Source organism: Mercenaria mercenaria, chromosome 6 (genome assembly GCF_021730395.1).
Source record: "Mercenaria mercenaria strain notata chromosome 6, MADL_Memer_1, whole genome shotgun sequence".
Classification (NCBI taxonomy): Eukaryota; Metazoa; Mollusca; class Bivalvia; order Venerida; family Veneridae; genus Mercenaria; species Mercenaria mercenaria.
In genome coordinates this window covers 60,946,518-60,968,233 of record NC_069366.1, presented here as the reverse complement: position 1 = coordinate 60,968,233, position 21,716 = coordinate 60,946,518, and the positions used below count along the sequence as shown (strand labels likewise).

Genomic DNA, 21,716 nt, shown 5'->3' with positions numbered 1-21,716 from the left:
TTTTTCAAATTACGAGACGCCATTTTTTTGTTGTAAGAATAAGGTCAGTAATTCGGTCGAAAATGTGCTTCCGTGGTCGAAAGAAGTCCATAATAAACAGATCCTAATTTTCCCATTTTTTTGCGCAAATTCGTGGTGAACGTACGAGTGCTTTAATCACCATTTTTCACTACTAGAATACATTCTGCATGAAATGAGATGGTTTTCATGTTCATACACCCCACATGGCAAGTTTTGCAGACCGAAACCGGAAGTAGGTGTTTATTGCGCGGACGAGAGCAAATATGCGCCATTTTTAGGGTAGCAGACCACAACTGACTGGCATTTCACTAGGAACTACATAACCCCCTATTTTCTTTTCATTTTATCGTTAAGTTGTGATAGAACTTTCATGAAAAATAGGTGTAGGAAAAAGTGATGTTCTCTAAAGATAAGTAAAGACGACCTGAAGTTGTCGTTTTTTATATGAAACAAAGAAGGATTTGAATGACTGACCTTTAACCTATAAGAGCTGAAATAAGACTTTCTCGAAACACATCGCAATTAGTCTTAATAGTCATAGATCGGTTGTATATGATATAAAAGGGTGTTTCCAATGCAAAATAATAGTGAAATTTAAATTTTTTTGAATTTTGACCATATTTTGTGTAGATGCGCCTATTCAGCAGCGGTTTCTGGGATTAAAAAGCCAATATTTTGTCTCCAGAATGTCAGAAAATGCACAAAATGCATCCTTCTGGGTCTTATTCATGATGGAATGAATGATATTTCAGAATCCAAGTGAAAAATAATGCAAACGAGTGAAACTTTTACCAAAATATACAATAAAAGGACCAAAGGGCCAAAATTTAGCCCAGTAAATAAATTGGTAGGGGGTGACCTATTAGATGTCTATATTTCTCTTAAATCTCGAAATTTCACAATGAAACTGGCAATATGTTTGGTATTACATCTTTCTTGAAAACAGAGATGAAAATTGTGTGAAATTTGATAAAAACATTTCTACTCAATTACAAAAAAAGATGTGCTTGATTTACGATAAAACTGGATTACGCACTTAAATCGAGTAAAATAAGTATCCCGTTTTTTTCAATGCGCACCAGATCGCGTAGGTTTGATTTTAAACGCGTTTTTCGTAAATTTTAAAACGTATTTACGCAAATACGCATCTTATTTGGAGCTCTGCAGTATTGCCCAGCAATAAACGTCTCCTACCGGAAGTGGCATTTTTCATATACGCTGCCATAGGAACCGCATTTTAGCTTAAAGTTACAATTGCACGCACTGAACTGGAAATTTACATAACGCTGCCTTGTTATCACATCTACTGAAATACTTAACTTAGATAACTCTTGGTTGAGTTCGTTCGAATTATGAACTCTTTTTTGTCGCAGAAAATTTGATTTAGTTTTGCATGCAACTAACTATCAATCGGTACCTCAGTAACAAATATATGTATTTGGAATGAAACTTCGCACAATGGTTTCCAAGCATCACGCCTTCTGACATACTTTTGTCAGATAAGAGTTAGTTAAATTTAAGTTTTACGACTCACAAAATTGGCTTGAAGTTTTGCACGCAACTATCAGGCTGTGTCTCAGTAACAGTTATATGTATTGGACTGAAACTTCTTAGGATGTATCCCACTCATCAAGACCTACTGCAATAATAATCAAGTTACATAACTCTTCGTCTGAATTCAACTTAAAGTATGGCCGTTTTTCGTCTTAGAAAATTTATGCCAAAGTTTTGCGTACAACTATCTATCAAGTTGTATCTAAGTAACAACAACATGCATGGATTGAAACTTCCCACACCGCTTATTCTGATTTAACAAAATTAGATAACTCTTCGTTGAATTTACATCAAATTATGTACCTTTTTGGACTAAAAGGTTCTGTTGAAATTGGCTTGTTGTTTAAAAGGAGATGATTTGTCGGCAGGCAGACGACAGACGACTGATATTGCGTGTTGGAAAAGGCTCGTCTTTAGCTCTATGTGCACAGGTAGGCTAAAATGATGTTTAGTACAAAAGCTACATTAACTTTAACAACCAAGTTTATACACTGATTAAACTGCTGTTCCGAATATATTATTGATGACCACGTTAAGTTACATCACCGACAGGTCGCTGTGATGACAAAAAACAAAACTTTTCTATTTCTTTTTACCGGAATAATATTGAACTGACCTTCAGCAAATTTGTAGATTCCAGTTACATCTTCCCTTGGGCTGCCAAAGATACCACTGTCTCCAACTGCTTTTGTACTTATACTCTTTCCAACCCTTAAATAAAAATTGTCACTCATCGATATCTTGAAATATTTAAAAAGATTCGTAAAATGTGTTCAAATGTGTCAAAACAGTTTTCTAAAGTCATAAAGTCTAAATAAAATAAAATGTTATTTACAAGTAAATTGGTAGGCATATCAAGATAGGTACAACAGAAGGTCTCGTGACTAGTACGAGGTTTGTCAATGCAGTTTTCATAATTATCTTCATGCTCAATGATGTTATTGACGAAATTTTGAAAACAAGTTACATGTAACAAAAACAACAACAACAGCAAAGAGCTTCGGAGTGTAGAGCATATGATATTATGCCCAAAGTAAAGTGCCTATCGGGTTTAACTTAAGATCCACTGACCACAAAATCAATAGGTTTACTGCACATGCGCAACGTGTTCATGACAAATATGAGGGCCGTTGGTCGGAGGTCAAGGTCACCAGCAAAATATTGAGCGGAAACACGTTTTAATTATTGTTTCTTTTTTTATTTCATTTTTACATTCAGCTACAGTGCCCTAAAAGTCAAATATGGATTATCGCCTACCAACTGACAATGTCCCTACAAAATTTGAGCGTCGCACAGCAGATCGTCTTCAAGTATTGAGGAGAAACGATTTTTGTTCCAGCTCTAGGGTAAATTCGGGTAACTGAGCCACCTGGGTAACTGAGCCACTCACCGATTATACCTGAATTTTTCCGATAACGGTTGTTTTTCCTATGTAATAAGTTGCCATTTACTTTCTGAGAGGAAAACAAAGTTTTGCAGGAGGGGGAATTAAAATTTGTAATTATCATCACTGAAAGAGGTCATAAATAAATGATCGTAGTGTGGTAAGAACCATGTAAAATACTCTTGTTAGAATTGCGGAATATACCTGCTATACAAATTTGCAAATTAGAAGGTTAAGTACAAGAAATGTAAACAAACCGTTTCAAATGATGCGGATAAATATTCCATTTTGCAAATAAGATTTAAGCAATCGTTTTAAATACCCGGACTCTTATCCAGTATAGTGCGGATCTTCGCCCAAAAACAAAATATCGTGAACATTCTTGCAAATGTTAATGTGTTAATGGTGTACTAAAACAGGTTTACAGAGGCTTTTAAAAACAAACAATTGTGCATACGGAAAAAATACATCGTTTATATTATTGAAAATGAGGGAGATGGCATATCAAGGTCAAAATTGTTAGTTTTGGTCTAATTTCTCTTACCCACTATTGTTACACTTTAAAGCATAGCGCACGTTTGTGTGAATTATGAAAATTAGGCCTACTTCGAATATATTAAGGGGACGCATACTTTTAAATTAGAAAAAAGTGGGTGGTGTATGATAACATTTAACTGCAAATTTTACTGTTTCAACTGTTATAAGTACACAACGGATTGCTCACTAAAATAAAAATGAGAAAAACTGAAACAAGAAAGTTATTGTTGAATTACATATGACTTATTGTGTACATTCAAAGTCAACAATTAACGTGTTTTTTTTTGTGCGAAAATAATAGTGCTTTACCTTGTCCAAACATTTATCAATATCCTACAGATTCTAACTTAAAGAAAAAAAAATGAATTAAGTTCACTGTCTTTCTTTTCATTTTGCATATGTAAGCTAAAACACATTATTTAGTTTGTTTGCAAAGTAGTGCATAAGAAAAGATATGGTGGTAAAGGAATGCCACATTCCAAAACTAAAATAGATATTCCCCTTAATACATTAAACATTTATCGTTCCAGAAGTAGAGTGGCTTACAATAAGGGCCTAGAAATGGTTCTGTTATTAATTTTCAACTTAGTATTCATGAACTATAATGCACTTAAATATCAAAACACATTCAACAAACTTTTGAAAATGTATTGTCTTAAAAATCCCTAAAATAAGGTATGAAATTTGGTTGAGAGGTCCAATCAATGTGTATATGTGCAAAAGTAACATTCTAATCTTATTCACAAAATTTACTAATACACAACAGGAATGCCAATGATCAAAACTGGACGAATATATAGTTATCCTCACTTTAATGTCATTTATAATTTGCCCTTGAATTCTCTACCATACTTTTCATAACTCTGTTTGCACGAGTTGCACGAGAATGCTGTCATTCACGTAAAAAAACGGGGTCAGACAAATTATAAATGCAATATCATCTAAACGTCATAAATGGATTATGCAGTTCAAGAAAAACTTTATCTCATAACGTAATGAACAAGTATTAGCAATTAGGAGTGACCTGTCGCTTTTATTTTTAGATTTGGATTTTCCAGACTGTTCCATTTATTAAATAAGGGTTTGAAAGCTATTTGACGTTTAAAAAAATCTATAAGTATATTTCAAATAATAAACAGATTGAAACTGCATCGGTAGCTTAGTTGGTACAATTGAGGAATCTTGTTAGTGAATTAACTTTTGCGATTAGGAGGCTGTGGGTTCGAATCCCAAACAGGGCGATTTGTTTTATGATTGAATTTCTTTTATTTACATTTTTCATGATTTTTTTTTAAATTTCATTTTATTTCATCATTTCAATTTCATTTTTAATTTCATTCGTACAAGTTCAATACATTCAATACATTTCAAACACACGCGTCCAATGGAGCATCTTCACGCTCGCTAGCGGTGTCGGTTTCCTCCGAATCAGTGTCATCAGCTAGTTGAATGACAAAATTGTCAAGAGCTATGTCAACCATGTTGAATAATTCACAATGAAGAAGATATTAGAAAAACCTATGATATATGCGATAATAGCAAAATGATAAAAGTAATGCGATTCAAATACATGTTTAACATTATCATCATTTTAAAATGTATGTTAGCAAAATATAAAATGATAAAATATAAAATGAAAAGAAAAAAATTGATCTCCGTTGGAATTCGAACTCACAAAAGGTAGATTCTAGAGCCGTCACGCTTACCACTGCACCACGGTGTCTAATTGTCGAAGAAGGCAGTCATTTAAATATTTATTATAAAAATAAGTTATAAAAAGGTAGGGTACCCCTTTACTGAAGTGGTTTATTCCAGTAACCTTTCAAATCTATTAATAAAAGCGACAGGTCACTCCTAAATGCTAATACAATGTTGTAACAACAACTATACTTACACTGACCTATGTAGCAGTCGATTATAAGTGTCTTTATTGATTATTTTATGTTTTGTAACTGTTGTCAAAAAGTATAACGGAAGTGCCTCACAACTGAAGCGGAAACCAGTTTGATGCGCAAAGTAGTCCACTGTAAGTAATATTTTTTTTTTTATAAATGTCCGTAGAAATTAATAATTTTCTGATATTAAAAACGAATTTCTGAATAGGATTCGTTATTTGATAAGAAATTATAATCATCGACATGTTTTTGTTGTTGTTTTTTTTTAATCATACACGTGCTGACACCTAAGTTGTCTCCCGTTGTTTATTAGAGTTACCGTTCGTCCGGCGCAGTAATACGTTTTGCAGTGAATCGCCGTGAACGGTCGTGGGAAAATAAAAAACCATGTAAATAAACTAAAACTAACCACCTTTTCAAGATCAAATTTAAGTGATCGACGTTATACATGTAACCCACCAGACCTGTGTAGCATCTTACAAATCTGTTCTATTCATTGTGTAGAATGTCATGTTATGCCCTTGCAATGCTAATCCCACTCTGATTTTCTTGTTTACATTTTTTATCAATGAGAAAGATGGCGTCCATCCCGAGTTGAAATGACGTGGCGTTAAATTTTTACATATTTAAGCAAACCAGGTGCGTTAGAAAGAAAATCTCATCCCTTCAACATTATTTGTAACACTGGTATTGAAAAAAAACCTGTTTTTCCATATAAATACAAAAGCTTAATATTTTGTGTTGAATGTACTTTCACAAAGACCTCTGTTTTCCTATTGCATTCATAGTACCACATCCTTATCCACAAAGTACTGAATATTACAGGTGTCCATCAGTATTATATCAGTTTAGGAATATGTTTTTTTATCTTCCCACCATCAATTTCTTGAATATGCACCCCTTCCTCATTTCTGTATGAACTGTGAATGTAGCAATATGCGTCCCCTTAAACATGGTTGATGGATGTATTGCCTTATAAAGTGGAGCAAATGGGCGTATTTGTTCTAGAATGAGCAAACGCACATTAGTGGTGACATATATGACAGTATTTATTAATTTATTACGGATTAGCCAAAATACTTAACATATCTTAAGAAGTGGCTCAGTTACCCTGTCACTGTCAGGTAACTGAGCCGTACAACGTTCAGTAACTTCCTCTGGCGGTTGTCGGCGCTATCTGAGATGACAGACATACAGTAGTTGCATTTCAACACGGCTATAAGATATGATGATATCTTTAATGAAATTAGTTAACATTAAATTATCTGTTGTTAATCAATTTCGACAGTGCGTAAATGTTTAGCTCACCTGAGCATGAAGTGAGCTAATGTGACCGGTTGTTGTCCGGCATCCGGAGTCGTCAGTCAACATTTGCCTTGTTAACACTAGAGGCCACAGTTGTAACCAGATCTTTATGAAACTTGGTCAAAATGTTTGCCTTGATAATTTCTATGTCGAGTTTAAAACTGGTTCATGTGGGTTCAAAAACTGTCAGTAAGCCTCAATTTTCATTAAGGTTGGACAAAAAATGTGGTCTCTTGAATTTAAACAAGTATTTTCGTAGATATGATCTAGTGACCTAGTTTTTGATCCAGATAATCCATATTCAAACGTGACCTAGATTTTATCAAGGCAATCATTCTGACCAAATTTCATGAAGATCAATTGAAAAATACAGTCTCTATCGCATACACAAGGTTTTTCTTTGATTTGACCTAGTGACCTAGTTATGACCTCAGTTGACCCATATTCAAATTCGACCTAAATTTTATCAAGGCAATCATTCTGACATAACTTTATGACGATCAATTGAAAAATACAGCCTCTATCGCATACACAAGGTTTTTCTTTGATTTGACCTAGTGACCTAGTTTTTTAACCCAAATAGTCCATATTCAAATCTGACCTAGATTTTATCAAGGCAATTATTTCGACCAAATTTCATGAAGATCAATTGAAAAATACAGCATTTATCGCATACACAAGGTTTTCTTTGATTTGACCATGTGACCTAGTTTTTGATCCCAGGTCACCTATACTCAAACTTGACCTAGATTCAATCAAGACAATCATTCTGACAAAATTTCATGAAGATCAATTGAAAAATACAGCCTCTATCGCATAAACAAGGTTTTTCTTTGATTAACCTGGTGACCTACTTTTTGACCCCAGATAAAAGACAACCATTCTGACCAAATTTCATGAAAATTAATTGAAAAATACAGCCTCTATCGCATACACAGATTTTTTCTATAATTTGACCTAGCGGTATAGTTTTTGACCTCAGATAACCCATATTCAAATTCGCCCTAGATTTTATCAAGGCAATCATTCCGGCCAAACTTCATGAAGATCAATTGAAAAATACAGCCTCTATCGCATACACAATGTTTTTTCTTTGATTTGACCTAGTGACCTAGTTTTTGACCCCAGATAATCCATTTTCAAACTTTTCCTAGATTTTATTGAGGCAATCATTCTGACAAAATTTCATGGAAATAAGTCGAAAAATACAGCATCTATCGCATACACAAGAATTTTCTTTGATTTAACCTAGTGACCTAGTTTTTGACCCCAGTCAACCCATTTTCGAAGTTGGCCTAGATCTTGTTAAGGTTATCATTCTGACAAAATTTCATGAATATCAATTGAAAAGTATAGCCTCTATCGCATACACAGTCTAAATATGAACAGACAGACAGACGACAGACGCAGGACATCGAGCGATCACAAAGACTCACCTGAGCAATGCTCAGGTGCGCTAAAAACAACAATAAGCATCCTGCTTTTTACTTAAGCAGCGGTCTTACTTCTCTGCTTTCATGTCTATTTTTATACAGCTGCCATCGGGCAGTACTTCCCAGTGGATCTCGTCGGCGTTCACCTCGGAGAAAATGAAATCACAGTCGTAATCTATCGTTACTTCGCCGTTCTTGATGGCGTTTAGGGGACAGGGTCCGCACGTGAACACACCTGCAATAGTGAAAAGGAGTATTCTAAACAAGTTGTAAAACTGAGCAAATTCGTACGGATGCAATCCTAAATATAGCAATTTTTTAAACCTTAAACTGTGTTTGAGAATCTGAGCAGGAATTCTATAGCAAAATCCACATGTAAAGAACACAGCCTCCTATACAGCAGTCCACACAGTCGCCGATACAGCATTCCACACAGCCGCCGATACAGCACTCCGCCGAGACAGCACTCCACACAGCCACCGATACAGAACTCCACACAGTCGCCGATACAGCACGCCACATAGCCGACGATACAGCACTCCGCCGATACAACACTCCACACAGCCACCGATACAGTACTCCACACAGTCGCCGATACAGCACGCCACATAGCCGCCGATACAGCACTCCGCAGAGACAGCACTCCACACAGCCACCGATACAGTACTCCACACAGTCGCCGATACAGCACGCCACATAGCCGCCGATACAGCACTCCGCCGAGACAGCACTCCACACAATCGCCGATATAGCACGCCACATAGCCGCCGATACAGCACTCCGCCGAGACAGCTGTCCACGCAGTCGCCGATACAGCACGCCACACAACCACCGATACAGCACTCCGCCGAGACAGCACTCCACACAGCCACCGATACAGTACTCCACACAGTCGCCGATACAGCACGCCACACAACCGCCGATATAGCACTCCGTCGAGACAGAACTCCACACAACCACCGAGACAGCACTCCGCCGAGAAAGCACTCCACACAACCGCCGAGACAGCACTCCACCGAGACAGCACTCTACACAACCGCCGGGGCAACACTCCGCCGAGACAGCACTCCACACAACCGCCGAGACAGCACTCCACACAGCCCAGCCGCTCAGACAGCACTCCACACAGCCGCCGATACAGCACTCCATACAGCCGCCGAACCAACACTCCACCGAGACAGCACTTCACAAAGCCACCGATACAGCACGCCACGAAGCCACCGATACAGCACTCCACATGGAACAGGAATAGTAGATAGGAATAAATGGATACACGCGCAATAGTAAAAAACAAACACAAACAAACACGACAGGGTAACACTTTGAAACAGTCAGTGGCAAGACCAACACTGGGTTTAAACTGGTTTCCGGGTGACACATCTCACCATATTCCTATATTACATGACAGTGTAAATAAAAGTGACTCCGTTACACATGTAAAGAATCACAGTTAGCATCAGTAAGCAGCCTGAGAAATATTGCATTGCTATATATTGGAATTACAAACTTGTCCACTTCTTCGTCTTATGAATAAACGAAATGATAGCATAGCATATCTAACAGACTATAGAAGTATTCAATTTTTCGGTGCAATTTTATCCTAAGTTACTTGCTCAACTAGCGAAATAGTTACGGCCAGATTTACAAAAAGGACGCGCGAATTTTTACAAATGTTCGCTGAAACGAGTATTTTAAGACTCTGACGTTTGACCAACATATTGAATACTCGGCCACATTTAGGTGTACCTCAGGTTAAAACAGAAATAGTATTAGAAGTTTTTCAGACAGTAGCAGAATTAAAATTTTTACGACATCCGAACCTCTTTGCATTGCATTTACTTATACTTTTTGACGATGGGTGATCTCAATTATCATGAGAAATAGTGCAAAAGAATATGAGATGAATTTTCCAATGAAGACCTAAAGAAGAATGACGAAGGTATCTGCCATGTTTAAGAAGACGCCTGTTGTAATTTGGTGTTGATATAAAAAATTCAGAATATGACTTTAAAAATTGTTCAACCTAAATGTTGTACTAATATTAAAGTATGATATGATACTATTCAGAGAACAAAATGCACAGCAGATGTACATAATGAATGTTGAACGTAATCTCTGACAGATTTGATGTACATGGAAACTTATAAAAGCCGCCATACTGTATCAAAACAATACTAAACATTGTAAGAATAAAAACGAGGAAGACGTCCAACAAGAAAAACACAACAAAAATTGATCAGTGTGGTAAAAGAAGATACTTTCTACCTGCTATGTTGTTAAAATGTCTCAAAATAAGGCAGAAGTCTTTAGTAGCGCCACTTAAGGTGTTTTTATTTCTTACCAAGTGTTTGTACATACAAGGCATGTGATGCGAAAAATGGAGAACAAATGTGGTACATTTAGTTTACTCTTTTAACATGTAATTTTAATTACACACGTGTGAGAGTTGTTGCACTTTTCATTACCTCTCATTAACAGACTCGATCAAACAAAGTTTGCTATTACTTTACTTGGTTTTACACGTCTAAAGGACCTTATATGCATTTATTAATTATCATCAAGTTGTTTATTCGTTGGTAAAAGGTGTACATATACAGACAAACCTGTGTTTAAGACCACCTTTGAACAGAGACCATCTGGCACTAAAGACCACACGTTTTGTTTCCCATTTTAACATTAACAATGTATTTTAACCTTTAAGTAAAGACCACCTCCTTATAAAGACCACATGTTTGTTCTCCCAAGGGTGGTCAGGTTTGACTGTATATCTATATAAAGGGGTAACTATAAACTGACCCTTGCTCCTCTCTTGTGGAGTCGCATCAATTGCCTGCCAGCCGTCATAATCGCAGGTATCACCTTTAATTGCTTTGATGTCAGGTCTTGTCATATATACATCATTCCACACATGATAATTCCTTCAAGATAAAAGAACGATATATATTAGAATCAGGTCTTGTCATATATACTTCCTTCCACACATGATACTTCCTTCAAGATTAAAAACGATATATATTAGAATCAGGTCTTGTCATATATACTTCATTCCACACATGAAAATTCCTTCAAGATTAAAAACGATGTATATTAGAATTAAGTCTTGTCATATATACTTCATTCCACATATGATAATTATTCCTTCTAGATTAAAAACGATACATATTAGAATCAGGTCTTGTCATATATACTTCATTCCACACATGATAATTCCTTCAAGATTAAAAACGATATATATTAGAATCAGGTCTTGTCATATATACTTCATTCCACACATGATAACTCCTTCAAGATTAACAAAACCTATCACAGGAGACAGCGCGCTCGACTATTTCGATGCCGGATAGTGAAACTGGGCACATCTGATGAATCTGGAGCTGTCGCTGGAGTGTTTAAAGACTCCAATGGTGGATGAAGATATTGCACAACAGCTTGAGTCTGTGTCAAAAATATTAAGTTATAAGAGAGATAAAGATAAAAGTGTATCAAAACACTAAATAAGTATAATTCTATGCAAAAGGGGGCATAATTCATAAAATATTGGTGCAAGAGTTATACACCTTGTATCATTTGATATGTGTGATGATATGGAGCAACTACTTAAAGTTTGAATCAAATCCATTAAGAAATTACTAAGATATAGTGAAAATGCGTCAAAATTAACCTTAAATTGTAAGTAAAAGTGTGTGTGTGGTGGTGGGGGGGGGGGGGGGGGGGCAAAATTCATGAAACATTGGTGCCAGAGTTATGCACCTTGTGTCATATGATGTGGGTGATAAGGTGGAACAACTATTTTAAATCTGAATCAAATTCATTCAGTAATAACTGAGATAGAGTGAAAGTGCACCAAAACTTTAACCTGAAATTCTAAGTAAAAAGGGGAGATAATTCATAAAATATTGATGCAAGAGTTATGGCTCTTGTATCATATGATTGAGTGATGATGTTGAACAACTATTTTAAGTTTGAATCAAATCCATTTAGTAATAACTGAGATAGAATAAAGGTGCATCAAAACTTTAACTTGCAATTCTAAGTAAAAATGGGGGATAATTCATGAAACATTGGTGCCAGAGTTATGCACCTTGTGTCATATGATGTGGGTGATAAGGTGGAACAACTATCTTAAGTCTGAATCAAATCCATTCAGAAATAACTGAGATAGAGTGAAAGTGCACCAACACTTTAACCTGAAATTCTAAGTAAAAAGGGGAGAAAATTCATCAAATATTGGTGCAAGAGTTATGGCTCTTGTATCATATGATGTGAGTGATGATGTTGAACAACTATCTTAAGTTTGAATCAAATCCATTTAGTAATAACTGAGATAGAATAAAGGTGCATCAAAACTTTAACCTGAAATTCTAAGTAAAAACGGGGGATAATTCATGAAAAACTGGTGCCAGAGTTATGCACCTTGTGTCATATGATGTGGGTGATAAGGTGGAACAACTATTTTATGTTTGAATCAAATCCATTTAGTAATAACTTAGATAGCGTAAAAGTGCACCAAAACTTTAACATGAAATTCTAAGTAAAAAGGGGAGATACTTTATCAAATATTGGTGCAAGAATTATGACTCTTGTGTCATACGATGTGAGTGATGATGTTGAACAACTATTTTAAGTTTGAATCAAATCCATTTAGTAATAATTAGGACAGAGTGGAAGTGCGTCAAAAGTTTAACCTGCAATTCTAAGTAAAAAGGGGGATAATTAATGAAATATTGGTGTGAGAATTATGGCCCTTGTACCATATGATGAGGGTGATGATGAGGATTAACTATTTTAAGTTTCAAACAAATCCATCAAGTAATTACAGAGACAATGAGAAAATAGAGAAAGTGTAAAAAAAACTTTAACCAAGCGGAAGGACGCCGACGCCGGGTTGAGTAGGATAGCTCTCCATATACGTCGTATAGTCGAGCTAAAAACGATATATATTAGAATTATTTTTTTTAGCTTACATGATATCGTGGCGAATTGTTATAAATCTTTTTCTTATCTTTCTGTTTTGCAATAATCTAGATTAAAATATTGAACCAAACAGTAACTATATTAATTTACAGTATTATTTGAGATTTTATTTCATTTGATTTTATAGCTAGAAAAGTCTCCCATTGAGATTTTCTCTTCGAGTACGTTTCCACGGGAAGTTCCATGTGAAGTTTTCATAGGAAGCTTTCACGTTTTCTTTTACAGTTTCCATTGACATTACCACTATATTTTCCAATAAATGAGGACTTACTAAAAAGCTTCTTTTACTGATATTTTATGCAAATATTGACTTTACTACAAAGAAAAAACGTAAAAATAATGAAACTTATAGACACTTGATGTGTATAATTTCATTCAGAAACAGCTGGCTTCTTAATTATTATTAATAATGTCGCCATCTTTTTCGAGTATTTATGGACTGTTAGACTTCAAATATTTAACATTCAGGTTCCCGATTAAAAATTGATTTAAATTTTTTTATGAATAGTTAACCAGTCGTTTTGGTAAACGTAGTGAGGCTAACCGTCGTTATAATCAAGGCACTGATTCAATCAATCGTTATGGTGAATGCATTGATTCAAATATCGTTATGGCGAAGCATTGATGCATCCAGTTATTATGGTGAATGCGTTGATTCAACCAGTCGTTACTGTGAACATCTTGATGCAATCAGTCTTTATGGCGAATGCCTTGATTCAACCAGTAGTTAGTGTGAAAGCCTTGACGCAACAAGTTGTTATGGTGAATGCACTGATTCAACCAGTCATTATGGTGAATGCACCGATGCATTCAGTTGTTATGGTGAATGCTTTGATTCAACCAGTCGTTGCTGTGAACGCCTTAATGCAATCAGTCATAATGGTGTACGCATTGATGCATTTTGTCGTTATAGTGAACGCCTTGAGTCAACCAGTCGTTGCTGTGAACGCCTTAATGCAATCAGTCGTAATGTTGCGCATTGATGCATTCAGTCGTTATGGTGAACGCCTCTATTCAACCAGTCATTATGATAAACGCCTTCATTCAACCTATCGTTATGGTGAATGCCTTGATTCAACCAGTCTTTAATGTGAATGCATTGATGCAGCCAGTGGTTATGGTGAACGCCTTGATGCAACCAGTCGTTATGGTGAACGCCTTGATTCAACCAGTCATTATGATCAACGCTTCGATTCAACCTGTCGTTATGGTGAATGCCTTGATTCAGCCAGTTTTTAATGTGAACGCATTGATGCAGCCAGTGGTTATGGTAAACGCATTGATGAAACAAGTCGTTATGGTGAATGCACTGATTCAACCAGTCGTTATGGTGAACGCATTTATGCAACCAGTCATTATGATGAATGCCTTGGTTCAACCAGTCATTATAATGAATGCCCTGATGCAACCAGCCGATATGGTGAACACACTGATTCAACCGGTCGTTATGGTGAACGCACTAATTCCACCAGTCGTTATGGTGAGCGCACTAATTCAACCAGTCGTTATGGTGAATGCCTTGATGAAACCAGTCGATATGGTGAACACACTGATTCAACCGGTCGTTACGGTAGTAGTATAGGCTGTTGATCTGGTACCGGTACCGGATCACCAAACTGCTTGTTGCTATCAGATCACCATCCATCCCATTCGTTGCTAGGGACAGCCATCCAGAGTACCAGATCACCATCCACCGGTACCGGATCACCATCCAGGGTACCAGATCACTATCCACCGGTACCGGACCACCATCCAGGTACCAGATCACCATTTAGGGTACCAGATCACCATTTAGGGTACTATAATTATTAATACCAGTAGACAATAAGAGAAAAGGTACTTTCTTTCTTAAAAGAAATGTAGTGGCCCTGAAAAGGGCCGTTGTGTTTCTGAGTAGCATCTCTACTAAGTGGTGCTATCATCCGGGGCCCTTTCGACATAGAGGTGAACCCTAACCACCCTGACGCCGACCCATGTATCTCTCCTCCATTCTCTGTCTTTCTGCCCGTCTCCACTGTTCTCTATCTCTTAAGGATCGGATGATCCTTAACACCTCATTCGTTCTTCGTTGGGTGTCCCTCCATCACTCTTCTTCTCTCCTTAGCGTATTGAGAATGCTGTTTTGAAGAACAGCAGCTCTGGCTTCGAGTTGTTGCAGCTCCTCAATTTGCTCGGCAATGGACTCCATTGTGAACGAATGATGAACTGTAGGCCAATGTACTTGCTTATATAGGGATCGCGCGGACCGGATAGAGAATCAATATATTAGCCACTGAGATTTGATCTTACATGGAGGACCAACATCTACATGGTTAAGTTGAAAAAGACCAGGACTACCGGTCCTTTCAGGGATGGGGTTATGGCACCTTTACTAAAAAAAAAAAAAATAACAAAACAAGAATATTTTGTGTACACATTTTTTATTGAACAAGTAACTGTATTAACAAAGAACATTAAGGGTACAAATAATCATGGTCTAACACATACAATTTAAACAAAGCTAAAGCAAGTTTTTCAATCTGATCTGCTGTACAACACTGACAATGTTCAGGTTTAGCTAGTGATCTAGCTTTTGCATACAAGTGTCCATAGAATTGTTTAAACCAAGTTCCTACATCTTTGTCACTGAGATGCCAATATCTTGGCTCTAAACGAAATTTGATAGTCAATATAGTCTCTAAATCATATCATCTGGCTAAAGCGTCCAAAGCAAAATGCAGTTAACACCACACATGGCACAGCTTCCACTCTGAAGTCGTATGTTGTTCCTAGTCCAGCTTCGGCTATTGTTGTCCAAGAAGGGTCGAATAGCTTCCTCTAAGGGTGGTAATCCATAAGAGTCAAAGTAGATGGCTGTATTTTCTCTGAAGTAAATAGCCACTCAATGTTCTCCAGGTTTATCAGAGTCATGTGTGTTCACTATGTAAGCTTTCACATGACAGGGTGTCTGCTTCGGTAGATGATCCTTAGGACACACTTCTCCATTGAGTGTTCTCAATAAAAACGATTCATCCAAGATGTATTGAAGTTCATGGGTATTCATGATTCCAGGCGTCTTTTACTCGATCTGCCCATATACTCATCCAGCTTTCCCGTGGATCTGACTGATGACGGGCTAACTTGTCCCTTATATCTACCCACATATGCAGGGCTTGTACTTTCTCACTGCCATGCACGTCCATGAGCTCTAGTTTTGGATATCATTTTTCCATGACATTGTAGAGATTCAGTTGATTGAGAGCTTTTTCAATGTACAACACCACCCATTCGTCCGTAGATGTGAACAAACACAGTTGATGCTGTAACTGACTGGGATGATCCACAATACATCCATAACAGTTCTTATGCACTTCATCGAAGATGAGTGTTTGAAGTTCTTCCACAACACATTCGTTTAAGGTGTCTCGCATATTCTTCAGTTTTCTTTTAAATATCGGTTCGTGATATTTCACTTTCTCAGCATCTTCTCTGAGTTGTCTGGCATAGGCATGACCATCCATGTTTAATAATCTGTGACGACTTCTCTCAATCCGTTGATTTCAATTTGATTGTCGAATTCTTCGTACACTATCACGTTCACGACGCTAGGAAGTTGTTGTGCAAACTGAATATCTATCCTCAGGTTCCTCGTTTTATAGGGTGAAGTTGACCTTCCTCGCAACCTTGATCTGCGGTGAGATCAAATCCCCAGAGAGTGTAGCCACTTTTATATTCTGTCATAGTCAATCCAATCGACCTGTTGAGTCCGAGAGCTCCTGTTGCCTGGTAGAGTGACATGTAGGATCGGATACATTCTCCATTTTCAAAATCTGGTTGGAAGGCTTTGTTGTGAATGGTTTTCCCGTCGATACTGACTTCTAGTTTAGACAAATGGAAATGTCTGAAACCAAATTGGTTGGTGCGGTTTTCCATTCATATCTGCATTTCTCACCATACCAATGATGAGTCGTTTTGGAAGTTGTCCAAGAAACCAGTGATCATCAATTTTAGATCTCTTTCCATCGGGGATCGTGAATGTTTTCACTACAGCGCGTCGTATCGGAATCTTCATGTTATGCTGGCTAATGGCCTGATTCAAATCATTGGCCACTACAGGAAGCAATTCAACCGCCCTCACGTTGAATCCCACTTGCTGGATATCAACTTTTCCTTCGGCTGTGCCCATGAGATAGAAGTTGGCGGAGGCTCTATTCAACTTGAGGCGTATTTCAATTCCATTGGGGAAGTATTTCTCTTGTAGGAATAAATCCAGATGTAATCTTCCAATGAGTTCACAGGATTTGCTTTCGGCAATACGAGTTCTACGACCTTTCAAATCTACTATTAGCTGCACCTCGTGTATTATCCTGCATATGACCGGATGTATCTTTATCCCAGAGTTCAAACGCCAGCAGTTGTGTGTTTTTACATTCTTTGTTGTAGGACAGGAGATTTTCAATGTAGGCTCTGTACGGATAGGTGTGTGTGTTGGTCGAAATCAGTTTATTGTTCAAATACAGATCAATGCTACTGAACATACTGTGGAAAAAGTTATTGACCACAGAAGTTTCAGTGTTAGCCTCCAGGTCTGTTCCATCAGCCTTAGTCACTTTGAATTTGATGTACAAATAGGACTGATTCAAATCTGTCCATTGTTCCGTTTGTGGAGGAATAATAAATTCGATAGGCGCTGAATTATTCAGAGCCGAAATCGGGTAATGTTCCGTCCATTGTCCATCTTGCATGGCTGACATGGTTGGATGTACAGCAGAAACATCAAGTTCTGTTTTGCTACACTCGCAAGAACCGTGTTGCATCATATTTTTCTGTCGAAAATATCAAGAGGTCTAGATTTTCTTTGTGAACGTTTTTTTCCACGACCACGTTGTGGTAACACCACCACCCTTCTCCCACGATGTCTGAATGAGAACTGACGACGAGGTATTGGTTTTGAACCTTTTATAGTTTTGATCAAAGATTCTCCCAAGGATAAAGCTGTTGCTTCAGCGCCCTTTTTCCACGAGACTTTAACACCTTTGTTGGATTTCTTCCTAAAATAATATCCTTGACTGCACCCAGACCTTCATGTTTGAGGGCCCTAATTGCTGATTTAACCATGGGTTTCACAAATGGAGATGTTGTTTTGATAGCTGATTTAAAGATAGACCCAAGTCCATGACCGTACTGGCGAGGAACACCACGATACACGGGATACAGTGTAATCATAAGTTTAGTCGTGATTTCTTTCGAAAATGCAACTTCACCATAGATTTGCCACCAACAAACTGAACGGTTTGTCCAGTGTCACCCCTTATATTTATACCTATTTCATCAAAACTGGATCTGGAGATGGGGACATAATGCAAATTGACAAATTCTTCGTGAACATGATTTGAATCTCTCTTGCTCGGTTCAAATGGAACCACACGAAGAATTGGTGCCTAAATATCTCCCAGAAAAGTAAAATCTGCCAGATCAGTATAAATGAATAAATGATTAGTGCCAACATTCAAATCCACACCGTAAGGAAAAGGATTTTCATCCCCTGGATAAACATCTCCCAGATGTTGACTTTTCCCCCTAGCTTAAGTAATAAACAAGGATGAAAATGTATACCCACATGCTGTGTATTGGAATTGAATTTGATACGTCTCCTTGGTTTGTCAATTTCAGTAATGAGATGCTCTGGAGAAGAATATACCCCAGATTTGATGCAGCAATGAAACGTGTACTAATCATTGATTTTCTTACACTTAGCGGAAGGTAATTTACTAAATTCTTTGCCTAGTTTGGCATGGGTTGTAACAACTTGAAAATGAGATTCCTCTTCTGTCACATTGACAATTTGAGAAGGAATGATGAGCTCGACCAAAGCCATTTCATAATCATCTTTATTGCCTCTGAATGGGTTTGGGTAATTTTGTCCTGAATTCACTCTGGGTATTGTTAGAAAACATGCCCATTGAGCTGTCACTGAGCACTGTTATGTAAAACGAATTCATCGCTGGTGACCAACAGCTAGATTTTGCAACGTAGGTTGTTTTATGAATTTCAAACCTGGGGTAGGTAAAATGTAACCAAGTGTGCTACTGAGCAGAATAAACCAAATCCTATCTTCTGATTTCAGAGAGAGTTGAATGATGGAAACCACCAACACAAAATAAATGGCAAAAATCTGTGACATGTAAGTGAGACGATTTTTTTGGCTCACGTGTTTTACAAAGCGTCGTAGTATAGTCTGCCACCTCCACGCTAGCCGAATCTGACTGAGACATCCTGTCAAAATGTAGAGTCTTTTATACCAAATGACTTTCTGGAATCCAACTGTCAAATTTCTTTGGATAACCTTCCCAGTGAACTTTAATTTCTTTGATCTTTTTTCCACCCACGTTCTTTGTGCGACGAGCAAGGACTGATTCAATTTCGTAAATATCTTTGTCTTTTATAGTCTGAATTTCAGGCAAATAAAAGGAGCCTTCAATTTTCCCCCACCCAAATCTTCTAACTGAACAGTTGGTGACAAAGAACGGCGAATGTGAATAACCTTGAATAATTCTTTTGTCCAGTTTGGGAGATACCCTTTGTCAAACGTTCGTTTTGTTTTGTTGATGCGAACTAAATCACCCACTTTGACCGAGATTTGTTTTGATTTTGTTTTTGATCCATACAAGTGTTGTGATACTTCAGGTTCTGTTTTTTCAGTGACCGATGCAGGTGTTGTTTGAATACTCCGATGAAAACTATGATTGTAGGCATGAACCAAATCATCTAAAATATCAATGTAACGTCGCGTTTTTTCATGTGTGAAATACTTCCACATGCGACTTTTCAAACTTCTTTGAAATCTTTCAACAATGCTTGCTTTAGTTTCACGATTATCTGTAGTGAAAAAATGAATATGTTTGGACTTTATAAACTTCTGAAAGTCTTAATTTTTGAATTCAGACCTTTAACCCGCCCCCTTAGCTCAGTAGGTAGAGCGTCGGTCTACAGATCGCGGGGTCGCGAGTTCGATTCTCGGGCGGGGCGTATGTTCTCCGTGACTATTTGATAAACGACATTGTGTCTGAAATCATTAGTCCTCCACCTCTGATTCATGTGGGGAAGTTGGCAGTTACTTGCAGAGAACAGGTTTGTACTGGTACAGAATCCAGGAACACTGGTTAGGTTAACTGCCCGCCGTTTCATGACTGAAATACTGTTGAAAAACGGCGTTAAACCCAAAACAAACAAACAAACTTTGTCAGTTTGCAAGGACTTTGGGAATCGACCGGAAGTTTTCAAAATAGACTCAAACGCTTGAATCAAAGTTTGACCTGTTTTATTATAAATTGGAACAACCCAAGCGTAATTTGAAAACACATCAATGACACACAACAAATAACGAAACTGATCATTGTCTTTCATTAACCTCTGTAAATGTGCTAAATCCGCTTGCCACTGATGATCAATGCCTCCCACCTTTGTTTGACGTCTTTTAAATTTTCGACGAATAGGTTTATGCAACGTGTAGGTTTTCTACTCCTGCAACCATGATCTGACTTGATCTAAAGATAAAGATTTGATCCGTTTTCGAGCTGACCGATACAGTTTTTGTACGCCCGAAAATCCTGCAGGATGTTTTGGATCGTAGTAAATTTTATAAAGCACTACTTCTCTTTTACTGTCCATGTTAATACGCCTCCCACGACTGGGTCGTCGAAGCTCTGGGTTCACGTTTTATAGACTTAGGTGGTGTAGGTGGTTAGTAGGAATTGCTCTCAAAAATCATCCACATCCTCTTCATCCTCGAACCCGTCTCTCTGCATTCATAACCAGCGCTGTCTGTTGCCAACATATTCCTGAGGGACATTAGATTCTCTCAGACCTCGAGAAAATTCTTGCCATCCACTTGGATTGGACCCTTTACGTTGTCTTAGAACATCATTGACTAAATCAATCATATTAGATCCGGGAATAGGTTTTCCATTGACTTCTTGACTTCTAAATTTCCCTGAGCATTCCAACTCATGCTCGGATGGTTTTCCAACATTTGCAGAAGTTCGGCTTTACGACGCATGGTTACTGGCACGCTATCAATAATACGATCATGCAAAGTCTCGGGCTTTTTCTCTGTTTGTACAGTTTGCTCCTGCTGTTGCTGAAATTTTGATGACGGATGCACTGCCTTTTTATGAGCCAGTTGAAATTTCTGTGATGTTTGACCGTATAATTGAGCTTTTTCACTTCCAGACAAATCCTCTCGATGAAGTACAGATCCCATGTCTTTCTGCAGCTCTGATGTTTGTGTGATGTTAGGGTTTGGTGCAATCTGACTAAAGTACATATCCTATTACGCTACGCACAGGATCTGAGAACGACCTATTCATTGCCTCGTTCTGACGACCCTTTCGCTAGCCAATCAGAGCCTAGCTTACAACATCTTGCAAATCTACCTGTAGCCTTGACTTTTGATATTTACAATTTTTATGTCATAATGTACCAGATAGCCGGTTAGCTCAGTCGGTAAGCCACTTGCTTTGTAAGCGAGGGGTCCCGGGTTCGAGCCCTGGAATGACTGCACATTTTTCTTACTCTTTGACATTCGAACAAGTCGTCTGATTGGATAAAATAAAAATAGCAATACTGGAAATC

General features: G+C 37.6%; 1 protein-coding gene across 2 annotated transcripts in view; it reads right to left on the bottom strand.

Annotated features, from left to right (window-relative positions):
• Positions 1-21,716, bottom strand: part of LOC123548745 (annulin-like) — a 58,705-nt gene that overhangs the window by 6,228 nt on the left and 30,761 nt on the right. For both annotated transcript variants that reach the window (XM_053546068.1, XM_053546069.1), the window contains exons 9-11: positions 10,926-11,047; positions 8,202-8,364; positions 2,192-2,286 (exon numbers count right to left, since the gene is read on the bottom strand). In XM_053546068.1, coding sequence (XP_053402043.1) covers positions 2,192-2,286; positions 8,202-8,364; positions 10,926-11,047 — 380 coding nt within the window. The remainder of the gene's footprint in view (positions 1-2,191; positions 2,287-8,201; positions 8,365-10,925; positions 11,048-21,716) is intronic.